Here is a 26,438-nt window from a genome sequence, read left to right on the forward strand (position 1 = left end):
TGTGTATTTAAATGAGGTAGCTAAAGGATGGATTGCATACTTAATGAAGCAGCTAGGGGGTGGAACAGCATGTAGCATTAAAAGGGAAGCCATTTGCTAAGTTGTCTTTCAGTCCTCCATTTGGGAAAAGGTAGATTTGATTCTTTATCAAGTAAATCAGTCTGCAACAGCAACATGTATGCTACTTGGGGAATAAACAGGATGATGATGATGATGATGATGATGATGATGATGATGATGATGATGATGATGATGATGATTTCAGTGTCCAGCTGGCTGCCCCCAAACTATTAAACTTTAAAGGAAAGCAGGGAAAAGATACTATGGGGTATCTTAGCAGTTGTGAGGTTCTGGTTGAGCAGTTTTACAGCTGCCCCTGAAGTTCACATCTTCATGAGCTACCAACACTCTGGTCCAGATCAGGGTAATTGGGGAGGGCACTCTATTCTTTTTGGATGTTACTTCCAGGGTCCCAGCTTTGGCCCTGGAGGATCTGGGTCCAAGAATGGGACTAGTCATGATGCATCTCCAAGCTCTTAAGCTGTCCCCATACAATATCTTACAGGCAAAGCTACTGGGTCTCTGATGACTTTGCATGACCCCCTTAAATTCTCTGACTGCCTTCAACAATCACCACAGAGCATAGCTTCTTACACATTAGGTTTCAAAGGGTTAAGAAACCTAACAGGACAATCTCCTGATGTAATTTTACTGAATATGATCCTCATGAGGTAAACAGCATTACCAAGCTGTGTTCTCCAAATGTTTGTGAATAGAAATGAGGCACTTAGCCATGTTCTTAAAGCTGTTTGCTTATGTTCTTGTCAAGCTAGCTCACGGAAACAATTCCTCTGAAAGTACATGCTGGTGAGAACAATGACAATGACAAGATTTCCATCATTTTAATGGCATTTGGTTAAATAAACTACAGAACTGGATGGAGGCATTAAAGCTAAAATGATCAGACGTTCCACAATGAAGCTTTGTATAACTGTATAAAAGTGTATATATTAAATTATTTCCTACTTCCTTTTTTTAAAGTTAATTATGATAGTCATACTCACAGCTGTCAGAGCAGATTTTCTTCTGAATTTTCTTTTGATTATTTATTAGCCACGAATATTTCATGCCACGTTAATTTTAACCTCTCCCCTTTTGATGGTATTTTAATTTTCCTAAAAATGTTCATTCTTTCTGTCTAGCAATTATTACTGACAAAGCTCTGTAAATAAAAAGTACCTACACTGTCAAAATATTTTTACATTAAAACAGCTTTAGAAAATTTCAGCATGATCATCATATACATATATTAGGGAAGCTTCTCTGGGAGCCCAAGAGGAACCACAGGAACTCACCAAGTTGGAACATAGCATAGATTGGCATGCTAACTTTTCTTATACTAGGGAAAAAAACAACAACCCAAGAATAGATGTTTATGTCCTTGTCACCAATTGTATATAACTTGGCAGCCCACTGGTCACAAACATCAAGGGGGGAAAGGGCATCTTAACAAATAATGGTGCAGGAGAATTTGCTGCTATGGGAAACAGGTTGAATAATTCCTTTGTGCTATAATTCATCCTGGTGCTAGAATCATTACTGCAAGGTGAAGACCAAGTTCAGATTACTCACTGCCTACAATCATCTGCCCTGTATGACTAATTTTGGAATGAACCCATTCCCAGATTACTTAGATTGCTTTGAAACTGGTAGGATATTGTTAATTATATTACTATAATTATAGCGAGCCAAAGAGATCACCTCATCATGCTGCCTCAAAGCTCATTAATATCGCTCTGATCCTGTCCTGCCAGCTAATCACCACTTAACATTTGAATTTAAGATTAAAGCAGTCCGAGCACATAGAGGCTTTTAATTTCACTGTCCGATTCACAATGATTTGCATATATCCTCATGCCCTGTGGGTGACTGAAGGTTAACTGCGAAATACATTCTTCACAAAAAGAGGAATGAAAAGAGGAACAAAAAATTTATTGCTGCCTGTAGTATGATTGTTGTGGAGTTTCCTCCTTGGGACCATTTTTTTTCTTGGCCATTTTCAAAATAATTTCATATTTGGAAATCCTACATTCTGTGGCCACACCACTTAAAATGTGGAAGAGGTTGATCACCTCAGACCAGCCAGTTTTTCTCTTCTCAAGCCATTGGAGTGTCCTGTACAGAATGGGACTGTACCTCATACAGTTTGTTAGTCTTATATTCTGCAAAATCTGACCATTGACAGGGATTGGACTCTAGGTTTCTTGATATAAACAGGAGAAAAGGGCCCGTGTGGTGTAGCAGTTAAGGTGTTGGACTAGGATCAGGGAGAACTAGGTTATTCTTAAACTACTTCCCAGGATTGTTTTAGAATAAACTGGGATTATCTGTTGTGAGGGGCTTTCAGAGCATTCACAGGATAGAACTGTAAGCAATTGTGAAAGAGGGCTGTAATCTGTTTGAATTAAGAGTGAAGGTAGAAAATACACAAATGTTGTGTAGTCCTGCTCCAATTTCTGATTTTATTCATTTAATTGCAAGCATGCAGTCACCTAATCTGGATCAGCATCACGGAAGGAAGGAAAGGGGAAGTCTAATCATGATCAACAGACCCTTTGTTTTTAAAAAACTATCTTCCCCATATGGGTGAAATTGTTTTCTAAAAAGAATCCAGATCGGACCAGATGTACTTACAATTATGTAAATAGAATCATGAACTAGAGCAGAACAACCCACAATTTTGTTAGCATCTTAAAAGGTAACGTCTCCCTCATTTGTAATTGTCTGTAGTTTCTTTGTCTTCTAGTTCTGCTATTTCATTGTGAGGAGCAGATGAGACACTTATGAGATGAGATCTTCAGTTCTTAAACTTTAAAAATTTGCCTGGCCCAGCTTCTCACCAAAACACTAATTCTACAGTACTTTATCTGTACTTAGGATAAATCACAACATAATTATGGTATTCACAGTACCGCAGTGCTGGAAAAGTAAAAGTAACTGATTTTTTCCCCCTTTGGGGGAAGCAAACTATTGTTCATCCAAAATGAAATCCACATACAGTTGAATCACTAACCAAAGTGCAATTAATGGAATGCGAAGAGTCTCTTTTTGTAGTGCAATACATATAGACTTCAGCAAAGGATCGTTACCTTGTCATGGTGCTGGAGCTTGAGCACCTCAATGATGCCATGAGCTAAACCGTGAAGGGCCACCCAAGACGGGAAGGTCATGACAGAGAGGTCAGACTAAATGCGATCCCTGGGGAAGGTAATGGCAACCCACCCCAGTATTCTTGCCGTGAAAACTAAATGGATCAGTACAACCAGAGATATGTCGGTATACCATCGGAAGATGAGACCCCCAGGTCGGAAGACGGTCAAAATGCTACTGGGGAGGAACAGAGGATGAGTTCAACTAGCCCCAGACGTGATGACGCAGCTAGCTCAAAGCTGAAAGGACGGCTAGCGGCCGACGGTGCTGGTGGTGAACGGCGAATCCGATGTTCTAAGGATCAACACACCATTGGAACCTGGAATGTAAGATCTATGAGCCAGGGCAAATTGGATGTGGTTATTGGTGAGATATCAAGATCAAAGATAGACATTTTGGGTGTCAGTGAACTGAAATGGACTGGAATGGGCCACTTCACATCAAATGACCACCAGATCTACTACTGTGGACAAGAGGACCACAGAAGAAATGGAGTAGCCTTCATAATTAATAGTAAAGTGGCTAAAGCAGCGCTTGGATACAATCTAAAAAACGACAGAATGATCTCAGTTCGAATTCAGGGCAAGCCATCTAACATCACAGTGATCCAAATATACGCCCCAACTACAGATGCTGAAGAAGCTGAAGTAGAGCAGTTCTATGAGGATCTGCGGCACCTACTGGACAACACGCCTAAAAGAGATGTTATTTTCATCACGGGAGACTGGAATGCTAAGGTGGGCAGTCAAATGACACCTGCAATTACAGGTAAGCATGGCCTGGGAGAACAAAATGAAGCAGGACATAGGCTGATAGAATTTTGCCAAGACAGCTCACTCTGCATAACGAACACTCTCTTCCAACAACCTAAGAGACGGCTTTATACATGGACTTCACCAGATGGACAACACCGAAATCAGATTGACTACATCCTTTGCAGCCAAAGGTGGCGGTCATCTATACAGTCGGTAAAAACAAGACCTGGAGCTGACTGTAGTTCAGATCACAAACTTCTTCTTGCACAATTTAGGATCAGACTAAAGAGATTAGGGAAGACCCACAGATCAGCTAGATATGAGCTCACTAATATCCCTCAGGAATATGCAGTGGAGGTAAAGAATCGATTTAAGGGACTGGACTTAGTAGATAGGGTCCCGGAAGAACTCTGGACAGAAGTTTGCAACATTGTTCAGGAGGCGGCAACAAAATACATCCCAAAGAAAGAGAAAACCAAGAAGGCAAAGTGGCGGTCTGCTGAGACACTAGAAGTAGCCCAAGAAAGAAGGAAAGCAAAAGGCAACAGTGATAGGGGGAGATATGCCCGGTTAAATGCAAAATTCCAGAGGTTAGCCAGAAGAGATAAGGAATTATTTTTAAACAAGCAATGCGCGGAAGTGGAAGAAGACAATAGAATAGGAAGGACAAGAGACCTCTTCCAGAAAATTAGAAACATCGGAGGTAAATTCCAGGCAAAAATGGGTATGATCAAAAACAAAGATGGCAAGGACCTAACAGAAGAAGAAGAGATCAAGAAAAGGTGGCAAGAATATACGGAAGACCTGTATAGGAAGGATAACAATATTGGGGATAGCTTTGATGGTGTGGTCAGTGAGCTAGAGCCAGACATCCTGAAGAGTGAGGTTGAATGGGCCTTAAGAAGCATTGCTAATAACAAGGCAGCAGGAGACAACGGCATCCCAGCTGAACTGTTCAAAATCTTGCAAGATGATGCGGTCAAGGTAATGCATGCTATATGCCAGCAAATTTGGAAAACACAGGAATGGCCATCAGATTGGAAAAAATCAACTTACATCCCCATACCAAAAAAGGGAAACACTAAAGAATGTTCAAACTATCAAACAGTGGCACTCATTTCACATGCCAGTAAGGTAATGCTAAAGGTCCTGCAAGGTAGACTTCAGCAATTCATGGAGCGAGAATTGCCAGATGTACGAGCTGGGTTTAGAAAAGGCAGAGGAACTAGGGACCAAATTGCCAATATCCGATGGATAATGGAAAAAGCCAGGGAGTTTCAGAAAAACATCTATTTCTGTTTTATTGACTATTCTAAAGCCTTTGACTGTGTGGACCATAACAAATTGTGGCAAGTTCTTAGCGGTATGGGGATACCAAGTCATCTTGTCTGCCTCCTGAAGAATCTGTATAACGACCAAGTAGCAACAGTAAGAACAGACCACAGAACAACGGACTGGTTTAAGATTGGGAAAGGAGTACGGCAGGGCTGTATACTCTCACCCTACTTATTCAACTTGTATGCAGAACACATCATGCGACATGCTGGGCTTGAGGAATCCAAGGCTGGAGTTAAAATCGCTGGAGGAAACATTAACAATCTCAGATATGCAGATGATACCACTTTGATGGCTGAAAGCGAAGAGGAACTGAGGAGCCTTATGATGAAGGTGAAAGAAGAAAGTGCAAAAGCTGGCTTGCAACTAAACCTCAAAAAAACCAAGATTATGGCAACCAGCTTGATTGATAACTGGCAAATAGAGGGAGAAAATGTAGAAGCAGTGAAAGACTTTGTATTTCTAGGTGCGAAGATTACTGCAGATGCTGACTGCAGTCAGGAAATCAGAAGACGCTTAATCCTTGGGAGAAGAGCAATGACCAATCTCGATAAAATAGTTAAGAGCAGAGACATCACACTGACAACAAAGGTCCGCATTGTTAAAGCAATGGTGTTCCCCGTAGTAACATATGGCTGTGAGAGCTGGACCATAAGGAAGGCTGAGAGAAGGAAGATCGATGCTTTTGAACTGTGGTGTTGGAGGAAAATTCTAAGAGTGCCTTGGACTGCCAGAAGATCAAACCAGTCCATCCTCCAGGAAATAAAGCCAGACTGCTCACTTGAGGGAATGATATTCAAGGCAAAACTGAAATACTTTGGCCACACAATGAGAAGACAGGACACCCTGGAGAAGATACTGATGCTAGGAAGAGTGGAGGGCAAAAGGAAGAGGGGCCGACCAAGGGCAAGGTGGATGGATGATATTGTAGAGGTGACGGACTCGTCCCTGGGGGAGCTGGGGGTGTTGACGACCGACAGGAAGCTCTGGCGTGGGCTGGTCCATGAAGTCACGAAGAGTCGGAAGCGACTGAATGAATAAACAACAACAAATACACATAGAGCATTAAAATTCCAGCTGGTTTGTTAAATTAATGTGATTGCTAATTTAATCAAGCCAACATGTCTGGAACAATCTTAGTGAATCTTTAATTTGTGTGAATTCCCAGGATTATCTCCTTGTTCTGCATATGCTAGGAATTGCACATCAGCATTTTGCCAGAAAGAATGACTGTGAAAGGAGACATTTTGTAAACATTTGAACTCCTAGAAGCAAACTGGGTCATGAACTCAATAATTAGTTGTCTTTTGGCCTGATATTGATAGGGCTAAGAAATGTAATTTACTCCCCAGTCTTTATTCAAGAAGGCAGAAACTGTGAGATTTCAAGGGCTTGGGCTGTGGTCACCGCAAGCCAGGCACAGTGATAAATTTGACACTGACCCAGAAGATCATAAGTGATGAGCATCCACTGCTTCAGGAGTGGAAGAATTAAAACCCCAGGTTCAGGAGTCAAAAGGGCAACAAGGCAAGACTGTTTCATAAATTACAATATCCTGGTGCTTAATTTAAATCTTTTAACTCTTTATACGTGTTTCAAAAGTGTTTTCCAGGAGGAAAAAAAAGAGATAGAAATTAACAAAACATTCAAACAATCTCATTTCCAGCCAAATAAATCCCCTCTCGGGCCTGAGCAGCTCACTGAATGATTGCAGCCAACTGCTCTCTCTTTCAGCTTCATACTCGTCACAGAGATTCTATGAGAATAAAATAGGCCATTTATTTCACTTCTATCTTACTTCCAAGAGTTCACAACAGCACACGTAAGTGTTCCATACCATTTGATTGTCTTAACATGGGCATCCCTGGGAGGGGCAGTAACGACATACAGATCCTGATATCACAGAAACACTGCAACTTACAGACTTGTGTTGGTTATCATGATGTGACTGATGCAAATCACATAATTATGGTATTTGCCTGATGACATCACAATGCACTGTCATTCTGACATAATGGCTTGTTTCAGACCCCTATGCTCTTAAACTGATAGGTTGGTCACAGTTCGTTTGCAGCTTAGCATATCTGTAAACCCAACCATTAGTTTATAAAATAATTTGTGGCTTACTGTAATGTGTGAACCTAGTCAACTTTTGTTTATTCAACAACCCATGATTGAACAACCCATGGCTTAGAGAAACAGGTGAACATTACCCATGTCACTGTTGTAAGATCACTTAGCAAGCTTTACGGCATAGTGGAAATATAAATCTAAGATTCCCAGTCTTCTGGCATATTAACCATTCCATCTATGCTGTAACCTCATCTGACAAAGACTCCTTCAATGAGGAAGATGGACTAGGCAATCTCACTGAGACTTCTGCACCAGATGAGCCAGGCTTTAGTATAAGACCTGGACCAAATCAGTCTTGCTCATCTGTGACCCTCTGGTTATAACTTTAATCTAAACTCACCAGTATCACCACTTAACACATGTGGGGTTCTTGTATCAGAGGTACCCTGATTATCACTTCCTAGTCTTTGCTCTCTAGAACCTTGACTAGGACTTTTGCCAGTTGGATTTTTGGACTGACTTTCTGATTGCTCTTTTTTGAGTCCCTCTAGCATTCAATAACCGCTGTTGGGCTTAGGCTCTAGATTGTAAGACTCTTGCTTCTCTTCATCCTTGACTCAGAAGAGAACATGCTAGTTCCTATATGATAATCCCATGAAGACTAACCAGAATGGATTATGGATAGAGTAAATGAGGACACTATTTGGGGGGATATGAACAAGGATGTGGGACCTTCCATTGCATATGAGCATTGGTCCAGCTAGCCCAATATTATCTTCTCCTCATTAGCTGTACCTTTTAGACTAGAATCTTTTCCAGTCCCATCTGAAGATGCCAAGAATTGAATGTGAGACCATTTGCATGGAACCATATTCTCTACCACTGGAATACAACCTGCAAAGAAAAAATATGGTCCAGCATTTATAATTAATGTGCTTGGGTGCTTCCTTTTTTTCTGGATTTTATTTGCACAAATTGCACAAGTGCACCACTATGCATGTTTTACTTTTGCTTTTGCAGCACTATGCATGTTTTACTTTTTTTCTTTTGCACAAAAAACATTAATAGTACAAAATACTTGAAAATTCAGTCACCAACACATTAGCTACTGGTTATCCACATGAACAAGAGGAATAAATTCTCCATCCTGGTTCAAATCAAATTGACGTCTAATTCATCAGTACATTAGATTATGGATTGAAATATTTTACTCTGAAAGCAGCTGTATTTGTGGAAAAAAAACAGCATATGAATTGTAGCAATAGTAGTGAATTGCAATTCACTAACAATATAGCTACTCTTTAAATAAGAAATGACAAACATACTGTACATTTGCTTTTGTCAGATACAAAATACATTCCTGGTTCAACACAGTAAGACTGATTTCTCCTTAGAGAAGTACTTCCTGTTCAGATCAATCTTTTTTCTCTGAATCTTTATTATCAGGGATAAAGAGGCTCCTGTAAGAAAGGCATTCATCTTCTTTCAATTTGCTATATCTTTAGTAAATGCTAGGTTTGTAGCACAAAGCAGGTTGCCTTGTCCACCCTGTTTTATGTATGCCAAAAATCAGGAGGAGTCTGGTAGCACCTTTTCCGACTAACACTTTTTATTAAAAGGCGTCAGCTTTCGTGAGCTGCAGCTCGCTTCCTCAGATGCATAGAGTGGCTAGACTGATGCATGATTTAAAATGGGATAAGGTGACAGATTGGGGGGAGAAGACAAGGGAAGACTGGTTATGCTGATAAGGTTATATGTGAGACGGACTGCAAGGACCTTATCAATTATCAATTGAAATATATTAAAAACACATCATGTTTGCTGAGACATTTTGATGTATGTGAGTTCAGCAGTCTCTCACTTAATCATGCTGTTAAAGTCTCTTTAACAGACCCCTTCCAACATGGTCACTTTGAGATCTGCAATAGAGAGTTCTGGGAAGTTGAAATGCCCTGACAGAACTTTGCCCTTGTTTTGAGCCCTGATGTCAAATTTATATCCATTCATTCTTTGCGCAAAGTTTGTCCCATTTATCCTATGTAGAATCTGGAGGGGCTTTTCTCGACACTTGTGAGAATCTGCTTCAAGTTGGACGGTTGTCTTAGGAAGTATGTGCCTGTCACCTCATGTCTAAGGAAGAGCGGTGTCATTGCCCAGTATGGGCTTTAGCTTATAAAGAATGTGTTTGAGTAGTTTGAGCAGTGTGCTGTAGATATCAACCAATGGTATTCTGTTCTTCTGTTCCAACTTCTAATAAGTCTGTCCTGGAATCATTCTGGCTCTACTGATTGGTCTATTGATCTCACTGAGTAGGTAGTTCAGTCTCCTGAATACCTGGTTTAATTCCAGTAGTTGAGCACCTCTGTCTAGCAAGTCAAAATAAATGCAGTTGTAGCATAAAGCCTAGCTGTAGATGATAGTTTTGGTGGTGTGTTCTGGATGGAAGCTGAAAGCATGTAGGCATGCATGGCAATTGTTAAGTTTCCTCTAAAAAGTGATGTTTATGTCTCCATTGTGTAGTTTTACCATGACATCAAGAAAGTAGACTTGTTCTATAGCTAGGTTGAGGCTGTGATTGATGGTAGGATGGAAGTTGTTGAAATGATGATGGAATTTAGTGAGAGATTCATTTCCATGGGTCTAGATGATGAAAATGTCATCAAGGAATCTCAGGACAAGGATGAGCTTCATGGGGTGAGAGTTGAGAAGGTGTTCTAGGTCAACCATTAAGATGTTGACATGTTGTGGAGGCATGCATGTGCCCTTGGCTGTGCCACTGATTTGCAGGCATTTGTTATTGCCAGAAGTGAAGTATTCATGGGTGAGCACAAAGTCACACATCTGGTGGCAAGGTGTGCTCTGTTGGCATCAGTGATGATATTCTTGACGGGTTGTTTGTATATAGTGTCTTAATATCCACAGTGGTTAAAATGGTGTTGTTAGGGAGGCTACACATGGAGTTCAGTCTTCTTAGTAAGTCTGTAGTGTCCCTTGTGAAGCTGGGAGTGCTTTTTCTAAGCATCAGGATCTTCTTCACTGACTCTTGCCATTGCCTCAACTATCTAAGTTTTAGCTTTATTATCAGAAGATCCAGCGAATGCTCTGGTGTTATGGTTCAGAGCAGTAATTTTAATTCATTCAATTTTTCTGATGGTCCAGCTTTCATAACCATGTTACAATTGAGAAAACCATGGCCTTGAAAATATGTTCCTTTGTTGTTAGTGCGATGATTCTGCACCTTAACCTTTTGTCTAGAGAAGGTTTTGTTTTTAATCTGTTCCTTCATGTCCGATTTTTGGAAACTGCCTGGAGAAGTCCCTGCAGTTTTCTTGGCAAGGTTTTTTTGGAAGTGGCTTGCCATTGCCTCTTCCAAGGGCTGAGAGAGAGTGACTGGCCAAGGTCACCCAGATGGCTTCGTGCCTAAGGCGGGACTATAGCTCCTGGTCTCCCAGTTTCTAGCCTGCTGCCTTAACCACTACACCAAACTAGTTGTCTCTATATACTGTATCATTATATTATAAACAGCAGCCTTTCTTCCCATCTAGTGCTATTGCAATGTCTGTTTTGCAACTCCAATCGTCCTTACCCAATTGTTACAACTGATGTCAAATCTCTCTGGAGGCAGTTCACAGCAGCAGGTGGCACAGTGCTTGGGAAAAATGATGAAAATGTTGACACAGTGGCTTTAATGTTATCATTTGCTCTGAAAGACAGAGAAAGGGCACTCTTGCCCTGGAACCTTTGGAGTTATTTCACCCATTTCAAAATTGGGAGGGGAGGAATTCTTTAATTTGTCTTTCACTGAAATCATATAGCATTTGGGAAGTATGGATTACTTAGTATAGACTCAGCCCCACGATTCCTAAGTCCTTTCCAGGCATAATTATAGAGTGAAAGTGCTGAAGAGTCGTGAGACTCTTTTTCTTTCGTATTCTCCTGTTGTTTCCTGTCCTAGATATTATCCCTGGAATGTTCTGAGTGTCTCCCTTCGTGACACAGTATTTCATTTATTTCTGTGTACGATAAGAATTCTTCCAATGGAAGAGAATATCTGTAGCCCAGGGTTGAACTGTGGAGTCCTTGGTGCTCTCTGAGCTTGGTTGTTTGCTTGCAGACATTTCATGACCCAGCTAGGTAATATCATCAGTGATGTAACCTAGTTGGGTAATGAAACATCTGCAAGCAAACAACCAAGTGTGGAGAGCACCAAGGACTCCACAGAAGTCTTACTGTCTGAAAGCTGACAAACTGTTCTCCAAGCATACAGCAATAGCCAAGTTTGCTGTGCTTCACCATCCAACTGTGAGCTTAGCAAACAAATGACTTTTACATCTAACTCCATAAAGGAATCATCACTGTCATCACATTTTTGTAGCCTCATTTTTGCATCTTTATTAATCATCTGCCTATTTGGAAAGGAAGGCTGGAAAATAAACAAGCAGAACACAGGAGAGGAAAGAAGACAAGATACATTCTGTCCACCAGCTTTTTTTCCCCCTCTCCTCCTTGAATATAAAGATTGATCTTCACCTTGTTCTTGTACTGTCATAGAACAAGACTGATAAAAACATGTAGGTGGCTCACTCCCAGTTCAGACAATAGCAGTGTTATTTGTATATACTTTATATATTTTTGGAATGCCTTCAAGGCAATTTACAATGAAAAAGATCAAAATGCAAGCACATTTTGTTATTTACGTACAATCTGGGAGTGTATTAACAATACTATGTGAAAGCAGCATTCATTTCTGAAATCTCAGTGGAATAGTAATCAGCAATCCTGTTTCTTAGAATCCAAAAGGAAATAACTGGATGTTTAATGCCACAGACCAGGATGAGGGGACTTTGATCTTAGTTTCTTCTGGGTTAAAAAAGTTGAGTTCTCACCTCCCTAGCTAAGTTTGCTGCCATTGCAAAGCTCTGATTGCGGGGAATGTTTGCCATGCCTTCCCCAAGTGTTGCAGTAGCCAGACAGATAATCCAAGCTACAGCTTCCTTTTACTTCATGACAAGTCAAAGAGCCCACTGGGATAGATTTCGAGCATATATGTTCCTTATGGAAGAATATATAATGGGTATGTGGATATACATTCTGCCTCATTCTGTAAAGCCATGAAAGTTACGTGGCCACTGTTTGCCTCAGCCTCCGTTTGCCATGAGTACAGCCCGTTTTCCCCAGTGAGACTTTCCTCATAGCAAACCAAACAGAGACCTTAAAGATGGCCCTCTGTAATGAGTCAAAATGTGTTTTCTGGGACATCACAGCACAGGGGATGAACTCATCCATTATGCCTTTCCTTCTGGAGGAACAGAGTTCATTTAAGAAAGATTAATTATTCTGAAGACACTTGAGTTAAGATATGTCTGAGCAAAAACAATCAAGATGCACCTTTAATGTCAAAATCGAATCTATTGACATGGGAAGATTAAGCCAGTTGTGTACCTGTCCTGTTCAGACTAAAGGTGACCAGGCAGATTAAATATCAAAAATACTTTTATTAAATAACTGTTTACAATAAATAAGTCCTTTGAATCTAGGAAGAACTGGGTTCAATCAAAACCAGCTAGGCAGCGACAAGGTGACCGGCAAGATTGCAGGAGGAGACAACAAGGCAGCGGAACAGGACTCTGCAACAGAGACTGGGAGGCTGGAAGAGACTGGAGTGCAGGGTGCTACTGAAGCCGAAGACAACAGATCTCGAACTGGAACCTTACTCAAACTAAGCTGATGCTGAAACACCGGATGGGGCTGACTGGAGCCCCTCAGACTCTTCCGAAGACTAGGGACTGGACTGGGCTGGATGACTCGGGCTGGACTGGATACCAGGAGCTGGAGACTTGGAGCAAGGCTGGAGACTCGAAGCAAGGCTCGACTCAACTGGAAGCCCTGGACTAGGCTGGATTCTCTGGACTAGGGACTTGGAGCAAGGCTGGAGACTCAGAGCAAGGCTCGACTTGACTGGAAGTCCTGGACTGGGCAGCGATTCAGTTTCACAACAAGATAAGTGTGAAACTCCTGAGCAAGGTTGAACACATGAAGCACGGTGAAACTGTACCAAAGATCCACTATGAGGCTGGAGATCGAAGACACTCCGAAGCTGTATGGAAGACCTGGAGCTAACCGGAGATCTAGAAATGTTGCGAGGCTGTGCTGGAGATTCAGGGTAGAACTGCGGGCTGGAGGCATGACAAGGCTGGACTGGAGATGCTGGACTTGGCTGGAATCCCAAAACAGGGCGAGAAGTGCACTTGGAGTGCGCATACGATGACCGCAGAGGACCAAGACTGGAAGCAAGACTGAGGTTGCTGGGTTCGGCAATAAGAGGATCCTCAATGGCAGCAGAAGCAAGATTTAAGTCTTCCTCAGTGGAGAGCAATGGCGCTGATTCCTCTTCGGTAACAGATGCTGTCTCCAATGCTGGTAGGGACTGTTCTGCAGATGCTGCAGGCTTGTAGGATCGGTTGTCTCCAGCAGCTTGCTCCTCGCGTGTCTGCCTTTTATGCTGATCCTTTGCACGCCTGGACCCTTCTGCAGCCAATCGGGCTGCCTTCTCATTCACATGCTTTTCTGCCCATCGTTGGCACGTGCTGATTGGAGGATTCAAATTCTCCACCAAAGGATTAGGTTCTTCCTGCGCTGCTGACTCATCTTCTAGTTTCAGTTTCCTGGTTTCAACCTGGTAAGTTTCTATTTCCTCCTCTGACTCAGAAGGAGTTTTGATTTCTGAGTCAGAGGCAGGCTTGATTCTCACAGTACCAAAGGCAAAGTCATAAACTGGATCTCTGAAGCATCTTTTCCCATTTGCTTCCTTGTGAAACATGGTGAATCAGTTGCACAAACCTTGAGCTTGCCAAACTGCATGGAGCCTCCTAAAACCTGTGGCCCCAAAACCTTGACCAAAGGTTGCCATCAAACTGTTTCTTAACTTACTTAATACTTAATAGTAATCATATTAACAGTACTTAGTTAATTTAAGATTCATTACACCAAATTTAAATTAAATCAAATTTAGGTTTTTTTTTTAAACTGGCTCCTCCTACTCAAAAGGCAAACATCCAGCTATGAGAGACAACCAGTTTGGTCTAGTGGTTAAGGTGCTGGGTTAGAAACCAGGAGACTGGGAGTTCTAGTCCCACCTTAGGCAGGAAAGCTGGCTGGGTGACCTTGGGCCAGTCCCTCCCTCTCAGCCCGACTCACCTCACAGGGTTGTTGTTGTGGGGAAAATAGGAGGAAGAAGGAGTATTAGGTATGTTCACTGCCTTGAGTTATTTATGAAAATAATAAAGGCGGGATAGAAAATAAATTAATATTTGCCTTTAAAAAAATGGAAGACAGCCACTACATGTGGAGATGTGGGCCAGGAACACCCTGAAGGTGTATGAGGCTGGGGACAAGAAGGTTGTTGGGAGCCCCACCCTACCACTGACCCAATCAGAGTCCCCGTGGCAATGCGAGAAGGCAGGAGCCTACTGTATGCACAGCAACTGGGTCTAGGGACTCCTTGTTTTGTCAGATCTAGGGAGAATTGTCCCAGGCAGCTGCTTACCCCCTCCCCAGGATAACCCTGATACAGGGAATGAGATTAGGGTTATGACATGGATGTGAAAACCCTAATCTGCCCCCAGAAATCATTCCCTCAATTTTAATCCCACATACACAGCAGCCATTTCCCTCATGCAGGAAAAAAGGAAAAATGGACATACACTCATGAACCACTTTTGGTCGGAACCATACTGCCTGCTGACTGCAATGCTTTTTGCTGGTTTGGTGGCAGGGGAAGCCATTTATATGCATTGTCCAAATCTCAAGGGATTTGTAGCTGAAGCAATTAGAAGAGCTTCCTGAAAAGCTTCCATAGATCCGTCAGCCAATGGAAACGTATTTGAACTGTAAACATTAGCTGAGGTTACCATGGTATACTCTTCTGCCAACAAGCAATTGATATTGCTGGCAAATAGTGTGCCTGGGGAAGCACACTGCTTCTCTGAACCCTTGGAGCAAAGTAGCTTCCCCTCAATATGGCTTTTCAAAGTCCTTTTTCCAAGGCAACGGATTTGGATCCCCAAATTCACCCAAGAAGGTATGTTCCACCATTGGTTTCCATATGTTGTTAGTGACTATTGGTGTTGAGACTGTTGATACAACTGTGTTCAAAACACCCTACAGGATGTTCTTACAGGATGTAAGGCAGAGTTATAAACCTCTTAAGGTATATTTAATTTTTTTTCAGATTTATTTGAATTACAGTATGAAGCCTAGAATTTGCAGATACAATTACTGACTGTGTAATCTCAGAACCGCAACACAGCTTGATGCTTGTGATAGAAAAGCTGTCAAAAAGAAACTCAAAAGGAACACTGCCGGCCATTAGGGAAGTCCTAAAAATGAATTTGTCATATTTTTGGGGTGCTACAATGGCTGCTCGTTTTTAGTACCTTTGGATAACATGTTTATTTTATTTTCACTGGATTCTGTTCAGTTTGAAACTGATTATTGCACTTTTTTATTTGGGTTTGTATTCTGAGAGGCAACCTAAAAGGATTCTTAAATATAATTCAAATAACTTTGAACTTTAGAAATGGAATTTATAGAATATTTTATAGTCCCTGCCTCAGCTATTCTTAGAAATTACAAGGCAGGATATCAGGATTCTCTGACTCAATAGCTCAGTGCCATAGTGTGTGCGCATGCCAAGACTCCTATTAGATGGACATTCTAAAGAACAACTATATGCAAGAAAAATAGAAAGGTAAGACATGCCCAGGACATATCAAACACAGCATCCCACTCCTATGGAGCTTTACAGAAACTAGATATTTCCATTAAAAAATTTGAATGCACATGCATACTTTAAGGCAGCATGCCTACAAGACAATATAATGCTGAATTCAAGTTCTGTTAGATCTAAGATGAGTGCTAGATTGCCTTTCAGGCATCCCCAAACTGGTGCCTGTTAGATATATAAAGCCCCATCATACCTGACATCATGGCTAAACCTATGGTCGTTGGAGATGATGGGAACTGTAGTCTTTCAAGGTCATGCTAAGCTGGAGAGGGTTAATTGCTTTGCTATGGAAGTGTCTTTATTTCAATGGGATTATTTGAAAGGGACTTAATTGGATTATTTTTAAAGCTGGCAGATAAATAGATAAAGCTATCCAGAAGTCAGTATAAATTTCTGTTTGGTTAAGTAGCATTAAATAAAATATTTGAGGCAATAAATTGGGATGTTTACCTATCTATCTATCTATCTATCTATCTATCTATCTATCTATCTATCTATCTATCTATCTATCAGTGGTTGTTCTACAGCATTGATAGTTACAGAGCATCCCGGAGTGATTTACAAATCCTAAAAACCTTTTAAAATAAACCAGGGTAGAAGCAATGCATTAAAGGACAATGTCAGCAATGTTCTGAAACACTTGAAAAACCAGGCTATTCCTGCAGATATTGGGGTTGTATATTAGGTGAACTCTGCTGTAGGGTTCTAGAATGTACATTTCTTTGAGGACCTCGGCTCCATTGTTTTCATGTTATTATTATGAATAAGTTTTATTTTGATTGTTATGTTGTGTGGGGTTTTTTTTAATTGTTAGCTTCTCAGGAACAAGATGGATTGTCAACATGAATAAATAAGAGAGTGAGGCTGGAGAAAGTCAACACAGAATGGTGGTGTTATAAAAGACTTCTAAACCACATCAACATGAGCAGGGGGCTTACCATCCTGCAGGAAGGCTACTCCATGAAGCAGGTGCCACCATGTGGAAGGTCTCCCCTTGTCACTTCCAAGAGGCAGCCCATGGCATGGAGAACAGGGTCTCCTCTGAAAAGCAAAAGGGCCTAGGAAGCAGATACAATCTAAGACGTTGTTTCACACACACTGGTCCTGAATTAGTTAAGGCTTTGGATACTTATGCCAACATTTTTAATCTGGTTTACTAGCAGAGTGGCACCAATAAGAGATCTTTTAGCACTAATATAATATGTGAGCATTTCAGCCCGCCAGGGAGCAGAATTCTGCCCTAGTTGTAGCTTCTAGACCAGACTCAAGGGTGGTCCCATTATTGACTCATGATTTGAAATAGTTTTAAATAAGTTTGCAAATGTTTTGTATGAATTTAAAGTTAGCATTATAGAGACCTTTTATAAGAGGACAATGAGAAATTCATTCAGAGCCAGCATGGATTGCTTTGTCCTACAACGCCCTCTCTTGGCCAAGATCTGTTTTGCAATTTGAGCTGTTTGCAATTACAAAGGAGGTTTATCTATACAGCCTGAGTGTTGTGAAAAGAGCTCTTGTATCAAATAACTTTTCCCTTCACAAACAATTTTCAAGGTCTACAGATAATTGGCTGGTTGTAGTGGGAAGAATAACAACTTTCCCAAAATGCAATTCTATGCCTGCATGTTGGGAAAGATTTTGTGAGGGTATTGTCTGGCAGGAGTGGCTGCTTTTACTCTCCTCCTCTCCATCTTTCAGGCACCCACTTTCTCCAAGCTAGTTCCTAGGAAACAATTGGGCAGTGTGCTTTGGGGAAATTAAGATGGATCTAAATATCTGTTATCTAAGATTGAAGTGGGTTTCCTTGTGTCTTTGGGTGTAAATTTGCTTGTGCAGCCAAGAATTGTATCTGTAGAGAATGGACAAAAGCAGGGATTTGAAGGTTAATAATGATAATAATGATAATGATAATAATAATAAATCTTAGCAGCAACTTTAAAATTTAGCCAAGCCCTCCAGCAGATGTCTTTATGGAGCGCACGCCTTCTGTCCATGATTAATATTCTTGGCAAGGAGTCTGGTCTCCAATGGAGACAGTAAACAGACAGGCTAATCCAGGTTCCCTGTGTCTTTTGCTTCAGCTCTGCAACAAAAGCTCAGCAATTCAGAAAAAATCCTTTTAGTACTATCTGCCACCGTCCGTTGTTATGTGTTCAGAAAGCTTTATGGGGCAGTGTGGATCTTGGAAACCTCAGAGGAATACAGCTTATATTTCCAGAACATATATGTAAAGACAGCTGGTCACTGCTTAATAACCCCTTTTTTTTAAAGCACTGAAACATCTTTCAAGTCCTTGTGCAATCTGAACTATCCAAAAATACATTGTTGGGTCCTCTCACAAGTGCAATCCAAAATTGCTCAGGAAACTTCAAAATTCTTCATGCATTTGTCTTGCTTATTTAACATTTATGAGAAAACGGTCGGCAAGAAATTTCTGAATCGGTAAGCAAACTGCCTTCTGGCAAACACTTGCCCACACCTTTTTGTGGGATGATCCAATTTTATGTAGGATAAACAAGGCATACATGATGGGGAGCAAAGCAAACGGGCTCAGGAGCACTACATCGGCAGAGCATCCGTTACCGGCAACCAGCTCTGCCGGAGATTTAGTGTCATCCTCTTCTCTTTCCCTCAGCAGCAGCTGGTCTGGAAGAAGACCACTTGTTGCCACCCAGAGCTTAGTGAAAGCCTCAAGCAAAATCCGTGGAGAAGAGCAAGAAGCTCTCAAGAGGGACCAGGTCCAACAAGACAAGGTCTGGAGAGAGTTTGTGGAGGCTGAGAGGAAGGCAGCCAAGCATTGGTGAGTAGCTCAGTGCTGTGTCTCACTTAAAAGCTTTGACGGGACTCTTCATGTTTGATTAGACTTGCCTGTGATTGCCTGTGATTGAACAAACATGCCCCCCCAACTTTTCTGGGTATGCCATGTCCTCGTGCCATTGCCTCATCGATGAAGCCAATTCAGCGGCCTGCTAGAACCACTGAAACCACTGGAGCAGAGCTTATAACACAGCTTAGAAGCTAGCACAGAAAAAGAAAATTATCTTAGATAGCTTCAATGAGCATGCCAGAGAAATACAGGTTATTGCTCTTACACTCTCAGCCCTCCCAGGCATAAAGAATCACACGCTTAGACAGATTAGGTTAAGATAAGTAAAAGAATTCTTACTGACTTACTTTCTTCGTTGTTCTGTTACATCCATCTTGGTGGAAAAGATGAAGTTCCTTTGTTCTTCTTTTTTTCCTAAACACTTAGTTTGCCCTAAACTCTCAGTCCTACAGCTTGCAAGAGCTGTGTGGAAGAAAGGGGCAGAATCCTTCATCAAGGCCCGAGCACATGGCCCTAATGATTGGAGAGCAGAGCAGCATGCCTGTTTCTCCCTGGGTGGAAGAAGGGGAAAGAGAGAGAAAGAGGAAGTGGGAGTGGCAACAAACAGCTTCCTCAGAGTTGCATTGTGAGACAGCTTAATTTCCATGCTAATTCACAGGCAAATGAGGCATGCTGGATTTGCCAGGACTTCCAACAATCTAGTCCCCAGCCCAGATCAGAGGCAGCCTTACATCATCCTTAACCATTCAGGTTTTATAGCAGTATGTTCCCCCCTTGTTAAAAAAAAAATTATTTTTATTAAGGAAGTTTTACAGAATAAAGGCAATACAAACTTGGGGAAAAAAAGAACAGTAAAAAAGGTGGTGGATAGATAAAAAGAGAAGAAATAGAAAAGAAGGAAAAAGAAAAAGATATAAAGGAAGGAGTGGCTTCTGATCTTTACAGCAGTTAGAACGCATTTGTACTTTATCCTCTCTCTTTAAAATTATGCCATAACTCCCTTCTTTACATATTTTACCCATTCTAATCATCAAACCCATATACCACAAGTTCATTTTTTTCCACTTTCAGCAAAAAGTCCATAAAGGGTTTCCAGTCATGGATGAATGTAGTTATGGCCTTCTCCCTAATCAGACATGTCAGGTTTGCCATCTCTGCTAAATCTATCCTCTTCACCAACCATTCCTGCACTGTGGGTATTTCAGTCTTTCCATGTTTGTGCATATAATAATTGCACTGCAGTTAGCATATACAATCTTCCATGTGTCTTTTCTAATTGGCTATCCATGTTAGGGACGCGGTGGCGCTGCGGGTTAAACCGCTGAGCTGTCGATCGGAAGGTTGGCGGTTCGAAACCGCGCGGCGGGGTGAGCTCCCGTTGCTCGTCCCAGCTCCTGCTCACCTAGCAGTTCGAAAACACGCAAATGTGAGTAGATCAATAGGTACCGCTTCGGCGGGAAGGTAACGGCGTTCCGAGTCGTCATGCTGGCCACATGACCCGGAAGTGTCTATGACAACGCCGGCTCCAAGGCTTAGAAACGGAGATGAGCACCGCCCCCTAGAGTCGGATTCGACTGGACTTTACGTCAAGGGAAACCTTTACCTTTACCTATGTTTGTGCATATAATAATTGCACTGCAGTTAGCATATACAATCTTCCATGTGTCTTTTCTAATTGGCTATCCATAAGTCCTAGCCAGAGGAAAAAAATTCTGGTTTCAGCTGAATATTAATCTTTAAAGTGTGTCCCCCTTTTTTCCTGACACAGTAGCTTGCTCTGGATGCCATCTCCTACGCTTTATCAACCATTCTGCTGTTGTCTGGTTAGGTGACTCCTAGGGGTAGAGATTGATCTGGTTCCTGTTGACCACTTTAGGCTGGTGCAGGAATGCCCCCTCTTCTCCAATCCCTGGAAACTGGCCTCTCGGGACATTCTGGTTTGGGCAGCTGGATAGTCTGGTTCTTTTAGTCTGGCTCAGAGACCTGGATCAACCCAAACAGTAGCTGTTTCCCAGTGCAACTTTATCCATATATACCAGCTGATAGCTGGCCTCTTTTTTTAACATGGGTTTAGCACTATTTTCAAAGAGCACTAAACTTCCATTCAGCTCCTTTTGGACATGGGTTTAGTGCTCTTCAGGAATAGTGCTAAACTAATATCTAAAAGGGATCTAACTATCGGCTGAGATTTAGCAGTTCTGGAAGAGTTTTAAACCCATATCCAGAGGCGTTCAAGCATAAGATGGTATCAGCAGATATTCTCTTTGGACACACTCACACAATAAGAGAGCAAGCAGATGACTAAACCGACCCATCTAGCCATCTATAACAACTCACCTCACACTCAGCTCCATTCCATCTTGAGGACAGTGATTGGTCAATAGTTTCCTTCTAGGTGATGACATTTGGGAGAGGAATAAAGCCAAGGGAATCCAACAATCCCTGTTCTTATAGATACACATGGACATGTATACATACTTTTTTTTTAATTAGTTCATTTTCAAACCAACATGAAATAAAAATGAACAATTCACCACATGCAAAGACAAAAGGAAAAAAAACACATCAAATGAAACATAAAAAAGACAAAAAAAATCTGTAATTACAAGTATATTCCAAGTTCACCTGATTTTTTGTAAGTTTTTAAAAGGAGAAAATAAGCTTTCAAAGGAACACATACATACATGGGTACATGTGAGTCAATACATATACATATATACACACACACACACACACATATACCAATACACACACACACACACACTCATTGAATATTGTTGTTACGGTTATAATGATTAATATTTGTGTTTACAAAAACTAGAATAAATGAGCAGCAACACAAACCCTAATAAATATGGTATGAGTGATTCAGCTCTCATTCAAATCCCAAACTAGATAGGAATTGGAGATTGGCTGTCTGTCTATCTGGACTGGAGTCAGTTCTAACACTGTGCATTTCTTCTAGGCCTTCAGATGTCCACTTTAATTTCAGTACAGTTGATACAATTATACTTGGTTAATAAATCATAAAAGATATTTGCTTTTACCCTGAAGGTATCAGAACTGGAGTTTCCTAAAGGATTATGATCCTCTGGTAAGTCAAAAACCAAACATGGTTGTTAAAATGTTTACCTGCCATGATTGCAACAGATTTTTTTTCATATTTTGAAAAAAGGCTTTCCTCACCCAGAGTTAGCATAATCATAGCTCAGAATGGTCAAGGATGAACATGTGATGATGCTTTACACAGGGTGGGTCCACAGATCATGTTAAACAATAGTTTATTTTCATCATGGAGCACAGAAGAAGCTGGAATGGCTTGATTCACAAATAGCAGCATTCCCTAAACCAGGGGATTGGCAGCCCATACCTCTATGGGACTCTTGGTCCCATTTTTTCTGTTTTCAGATTATGCTGTGGAAATTCAGTGAAAAAAATCACTGTGGTTTTGGTAGCACAAATTTCCATGGGTTTTCTGCAAAAATAAGAGAGAAAATAGATGCATAATATACTTATTTTACCTGTTAAATGCTCCCCCCCAAAAAAGCTACATAAAATGGCAAATATTTTGGACTTGCCTGCTCCTGCTTTGATGTCACCAACTGCAGCCCCTTGAGGACCAAAATGTTTTTTATGTGGGCACTTAGAAGCACAAAAAGTCTATCTGTGGTGTCTGTGCAGCTACAAACTAAAATAGTTGTCTTCACTCATTGCAATAAGATAATATCAAGCAAACATGGTGGCATGGACCACCTTTTTGCACTCAGGGATTGCACTGTTTTGTTTTGTATTCTGCAATCTTGGAGTTCAGAACAGCACAAAAAGCAAATTGGGGATTACATTCTTAGCATGATACGTGAAGCTACCCACAGTAATGTCAGTACTGCTGATCTGGATTTGCACTACATCAGAAACTGCTTGCTTTTGGTTTAGCATGATAGGTAATAAAACAAAATCTTTGATTAGTTTTTGAATCATTTAAAGATCAGTTTAAAACCATGTTTTGTTGCAACTGTGGTTTTAGGGTACTAGGGAAGGCATGATTTCCTGGCTTATCCTTGGTTTGTTTTTATGTCCTTCCTAAACTTTTAATTAATCCAAGGATGTGCAGGACAAGAAAGGGAGGAAAAACAAATCAGAAATTGGCTAAATGACCCATGGTTACTTTGCTTATCTGCAAGATTCTCCAGCTTATTAAAACACACAATGGCTTAGTTCAGTGTTTCTCAACCTTGGCAACTTTAAGATAGGTGGACTTCAACTCCCAGAATCCCCTAGCCAGCACAGCTTGCTGGCTGGGGAATTCTGGGAGTTAAAGTCCACACACCTTCAAGTTGCTAAGGCTGAGAAACGCTGATCTACATAGTCTAAGAAGTGAATTCCAATGAGCCTCAGCCAGCCATTTGTGGTTTTGCACAGATGATGTGTGCTTTAAGACAAAACTAGATAATTAGTAACCATGCATAAATAAATATTTTGAAAGATATTTTAGAGTCTATGAAAAATGGAATGCTTTGGATAATGCTATACACATAACTAAATAAAAGGTATTGCATTATTGCTGAGTAAACTGTGTTTTAAAATATTGCTAAAATATTATTTAAAAAACCACATGCATTATTGTATTATTTTTACTGCAATATTTATCTTGTATCACAAAGTTTTTAATTAACCAGATTAGCTGTTTGCTTACAGCTGCAGAGTTTTTCATACACGACATAATTGGCTTCAGTTCATTATCATAAAATACAGTCAGACGTGAAACTCATTAAACAAAGGTAATTTCCAGAAAGTTTGTAACAAATTTATGAAAGCCAGAAATATCAGTGTGGATTTGTTATCGTAGTTAGATCCTGGAGTTAACAGAGCTTTGGCCTGCTCCAGCAAAATAGCTTTCATGTTATTGTGGTCATTCTTGAAATCTTTCCCAATATAGTTAACACGGAATTGAATATGTGTAATATAGCCATAGAAACACTTCTTATTAAACTCTTATTCACATAAATAATTGATTTATATTTTTTTAGGGCAAGGAAAAAGTACCTGAGCAACTCCCTGAATACATACCAATATTCTCAGACAAGATCCCTAATACCACCAACCATGTTATTGGCAGCAGAACAAACACTGATCTTGGTGAAACACTGATACAAATGGACTATTTCCTCTATTATGGAAGAAGAAAAAAGAAACTTGGGGAAGAACTCCAGCCTTCCTAGAATTAAATAGAAATCTTGCTGTTAAAAATGTTTATCCATACTTTTTGAAATAGGATTAATGCCAAAAACTTCGTGCATTTACCCTTCCAGATTCAGTTCTTCTGCAGACTAGTCAGTTACGGTATCTAGCAAATTAAAGTGGATACCAAAGTTTGCAAATATAATCCTGGAAATGTGAACATGGTCACATGTAAATATCAGTCTCTACTGTTTCCACATTTAGAAAATAGTGGTGCTGCATCACATTTTTGAAAGCATAAACTATATAAGGCTGTGTTAAGAAGCGAGGTCTAATTTTTTTCACTCCATAGGAAAACTGTATTTGTTCCACCAAAATCAAGCCTGAGATTTCACTGCAGATGAGAGGGTTGACCTGGCATACAGCCAAGACCTGGTTGGGCATCGAAATGTGTCTGTCTGGGTTTTGCATATCGTGCCAGCTGCAACCAAGGGGTAGGGGCAGGGGAGTGACTGTGGTCATCCAGGACACTCTGGAGATTGTCAGAGGCACCGCCCTGCAGATAGCCAGGTGTGAGACCCCACTTGTGAGGTTGAGAGTTAAGAGGTCAGTTGGGATTGCTGCTGCTGTACCAGCCTACCTACTCAGAGCAGCTTCCCTGCCTGGGCTGCTTAATACTGTGGCTGTGTTGGTGGTGGAGATCCTAGGCTTATTGTGCTGGGAGACTTCAGCTTGCCTTCCTGAGGCAGAGATTTAGAGGCAGCTCAGGAGTTCATGGCCACCTTGGGACATGATACAGCTTATTGAGGTCACACACTAGACCTGGTTTTTGTCCTGGGGCAATCCATCAACCCCTTGTCATGGTTGATCACTCCCTATTAACCATGGAGTTTGCCACAGTTATTCCCCACTGCAGGGAGGATGGCCCTATTCAGTTGGTTCACTGCAGGTGCCTGATGGACTTGATTGGGTTTCAGTCTAGATTCAGGTCAGGTTATAATTCTGAGACAGCACTGGACACACTTGTTGGCTGCCTCAGGATGGGGGGATTGCATCCATCCTGGGCCTCCTTTATGTCTCAGTTACCACGGCAATCTTCTGAACCAGCTCAGGGGGTTGAGAGGGGGAGATTGTGTTTTGGTATTCTCCTCCTTCCTCTGAGGCCAATTCCGCTGGTGTTGGTGGGGCAGGAGCAGCCTAACCATAGACCCTCTCTCTGCTTTGTTTAATGTCTACATGATGCTACTGGAGGAGACATGACAGGATACTCAACTGTATATCTCTGCCCTTGGCTGACCAGATGCTGCTATCAAGGTTCTGTCCCTGTGTCTGGAGGCTGTGGGAACTGGACAGGGAGGAACAGACTTTGGCTCAACCCTGGCAAGACAATCTGACTGTGGGTTTTGGGCTTCTGATCCCTAAACCAGAGATTTTTCCATCCTTGCCTCTGGGAGGAGTTGCACTCCCCCACTGAGATCCGGTATATAGTTTGGTCATTCTCCTGGACTCATAGCTACTATTCAAAAAGCAGGTGGCAGCTGTGGCCAGGAGAGACTTTGCACAATTTCCTTTGCAGTACCTGACTTCTAGAATGATCTTCCCCCAACGTATGGTTGGCCCTGACCTTGATGGCTTTTAGAAGAGCATTAAAAATTGTTTCTTCCCCCAGGTGTTAGAGCTGGGATGATAGCAGGTCCTACCTTGTGAGCAAATGTGATTTCCTGATTGTCTATTGTTGTTGCAGTATAATTGTAATTGACTTTTTGTTTTATATTGCTATATGCTGCCCAGGGTCATATTTGTGTGAGTTGGGCAGCCTTATACTGTACATTTCTTATATAAATACTAATAAAAAAGTAAAAATCCAGAATCAACATCATTAAATGCCCCTAAGCATTTGCCATCATTTTAGTATTTCATCAAAGAGAATTGAAACAGCTTTCAGAATAATTCAGGAATCTACTTTGAAGTAACCAGACTGATCTTTTCCCCAACATACTGAAGTTTCAATGGTTTCCTGCAATGAAGAACATTTATATTTGATAGAAAACTTGGCAACTGGCATGAAATAAAATCGTCTTGTGCTTGCTAACTTGGCCTTCTTCTAAGTCTGGTTTCTTGTATAAGCCTCTCTTTAGTTTATACTTGTTGACCAAGATCAGGAATCTATCTAGCTTTGTACTGCCTATCTGACCAGAATGGATATTTATATTTTGGGCAATTCAGGTTTTTTGTTTGTTCATTTGTTGCAGTCTGGAGAAGCACACACATTACT

At 41.1% G+C, this 26,438-nt stretch overlaps 1 protein-coding gene across 1 annotated transcript; it reads left to right on the forward strand.

Moving 5' to 3' along the window:
* Nucleotides 1–18,605: 18,605 nt before the first annotated feature.
* On the forward strand, nucleotides 18,606–25,732 carry C1H2orf50 (chromosome 1 C2orf50 homolog). The gene is made up of 3 exons (XM_063291181.1): nucleotides 18,606–18,958; nucleotides 22,040–22,079; nucleotides 24,013–25,732. The coding sequence occupies exons 1-3, from the start codon at nucleotides 18,684–18,686 to the stop codon at nucleotides 24,202–24,204; spliced, it is 507 nt and encodes a 168-aa protein (XP_063147251.1). The 5' UTR covers nucleotides 18,606–18,683; the 3' UTR covers nucleotides 24,205–25,732.
* Nucleotides 25,733–26,438: the final 706 nt, after the last annotated feature.

Source organism: Candoia aspera, chromosome 1 (genome assembly GCF_035149785.1).
Source record: "Candoia aspera isolate rCanAsp1 chromosome 1, rCanAsp1.hap2, whole genome shotgun sequence".
NCBI lineage: Eukaryota > Metazoa > Chordata > Lepidosauria > Squamata > Boidae > Candoia > Candoia aspera.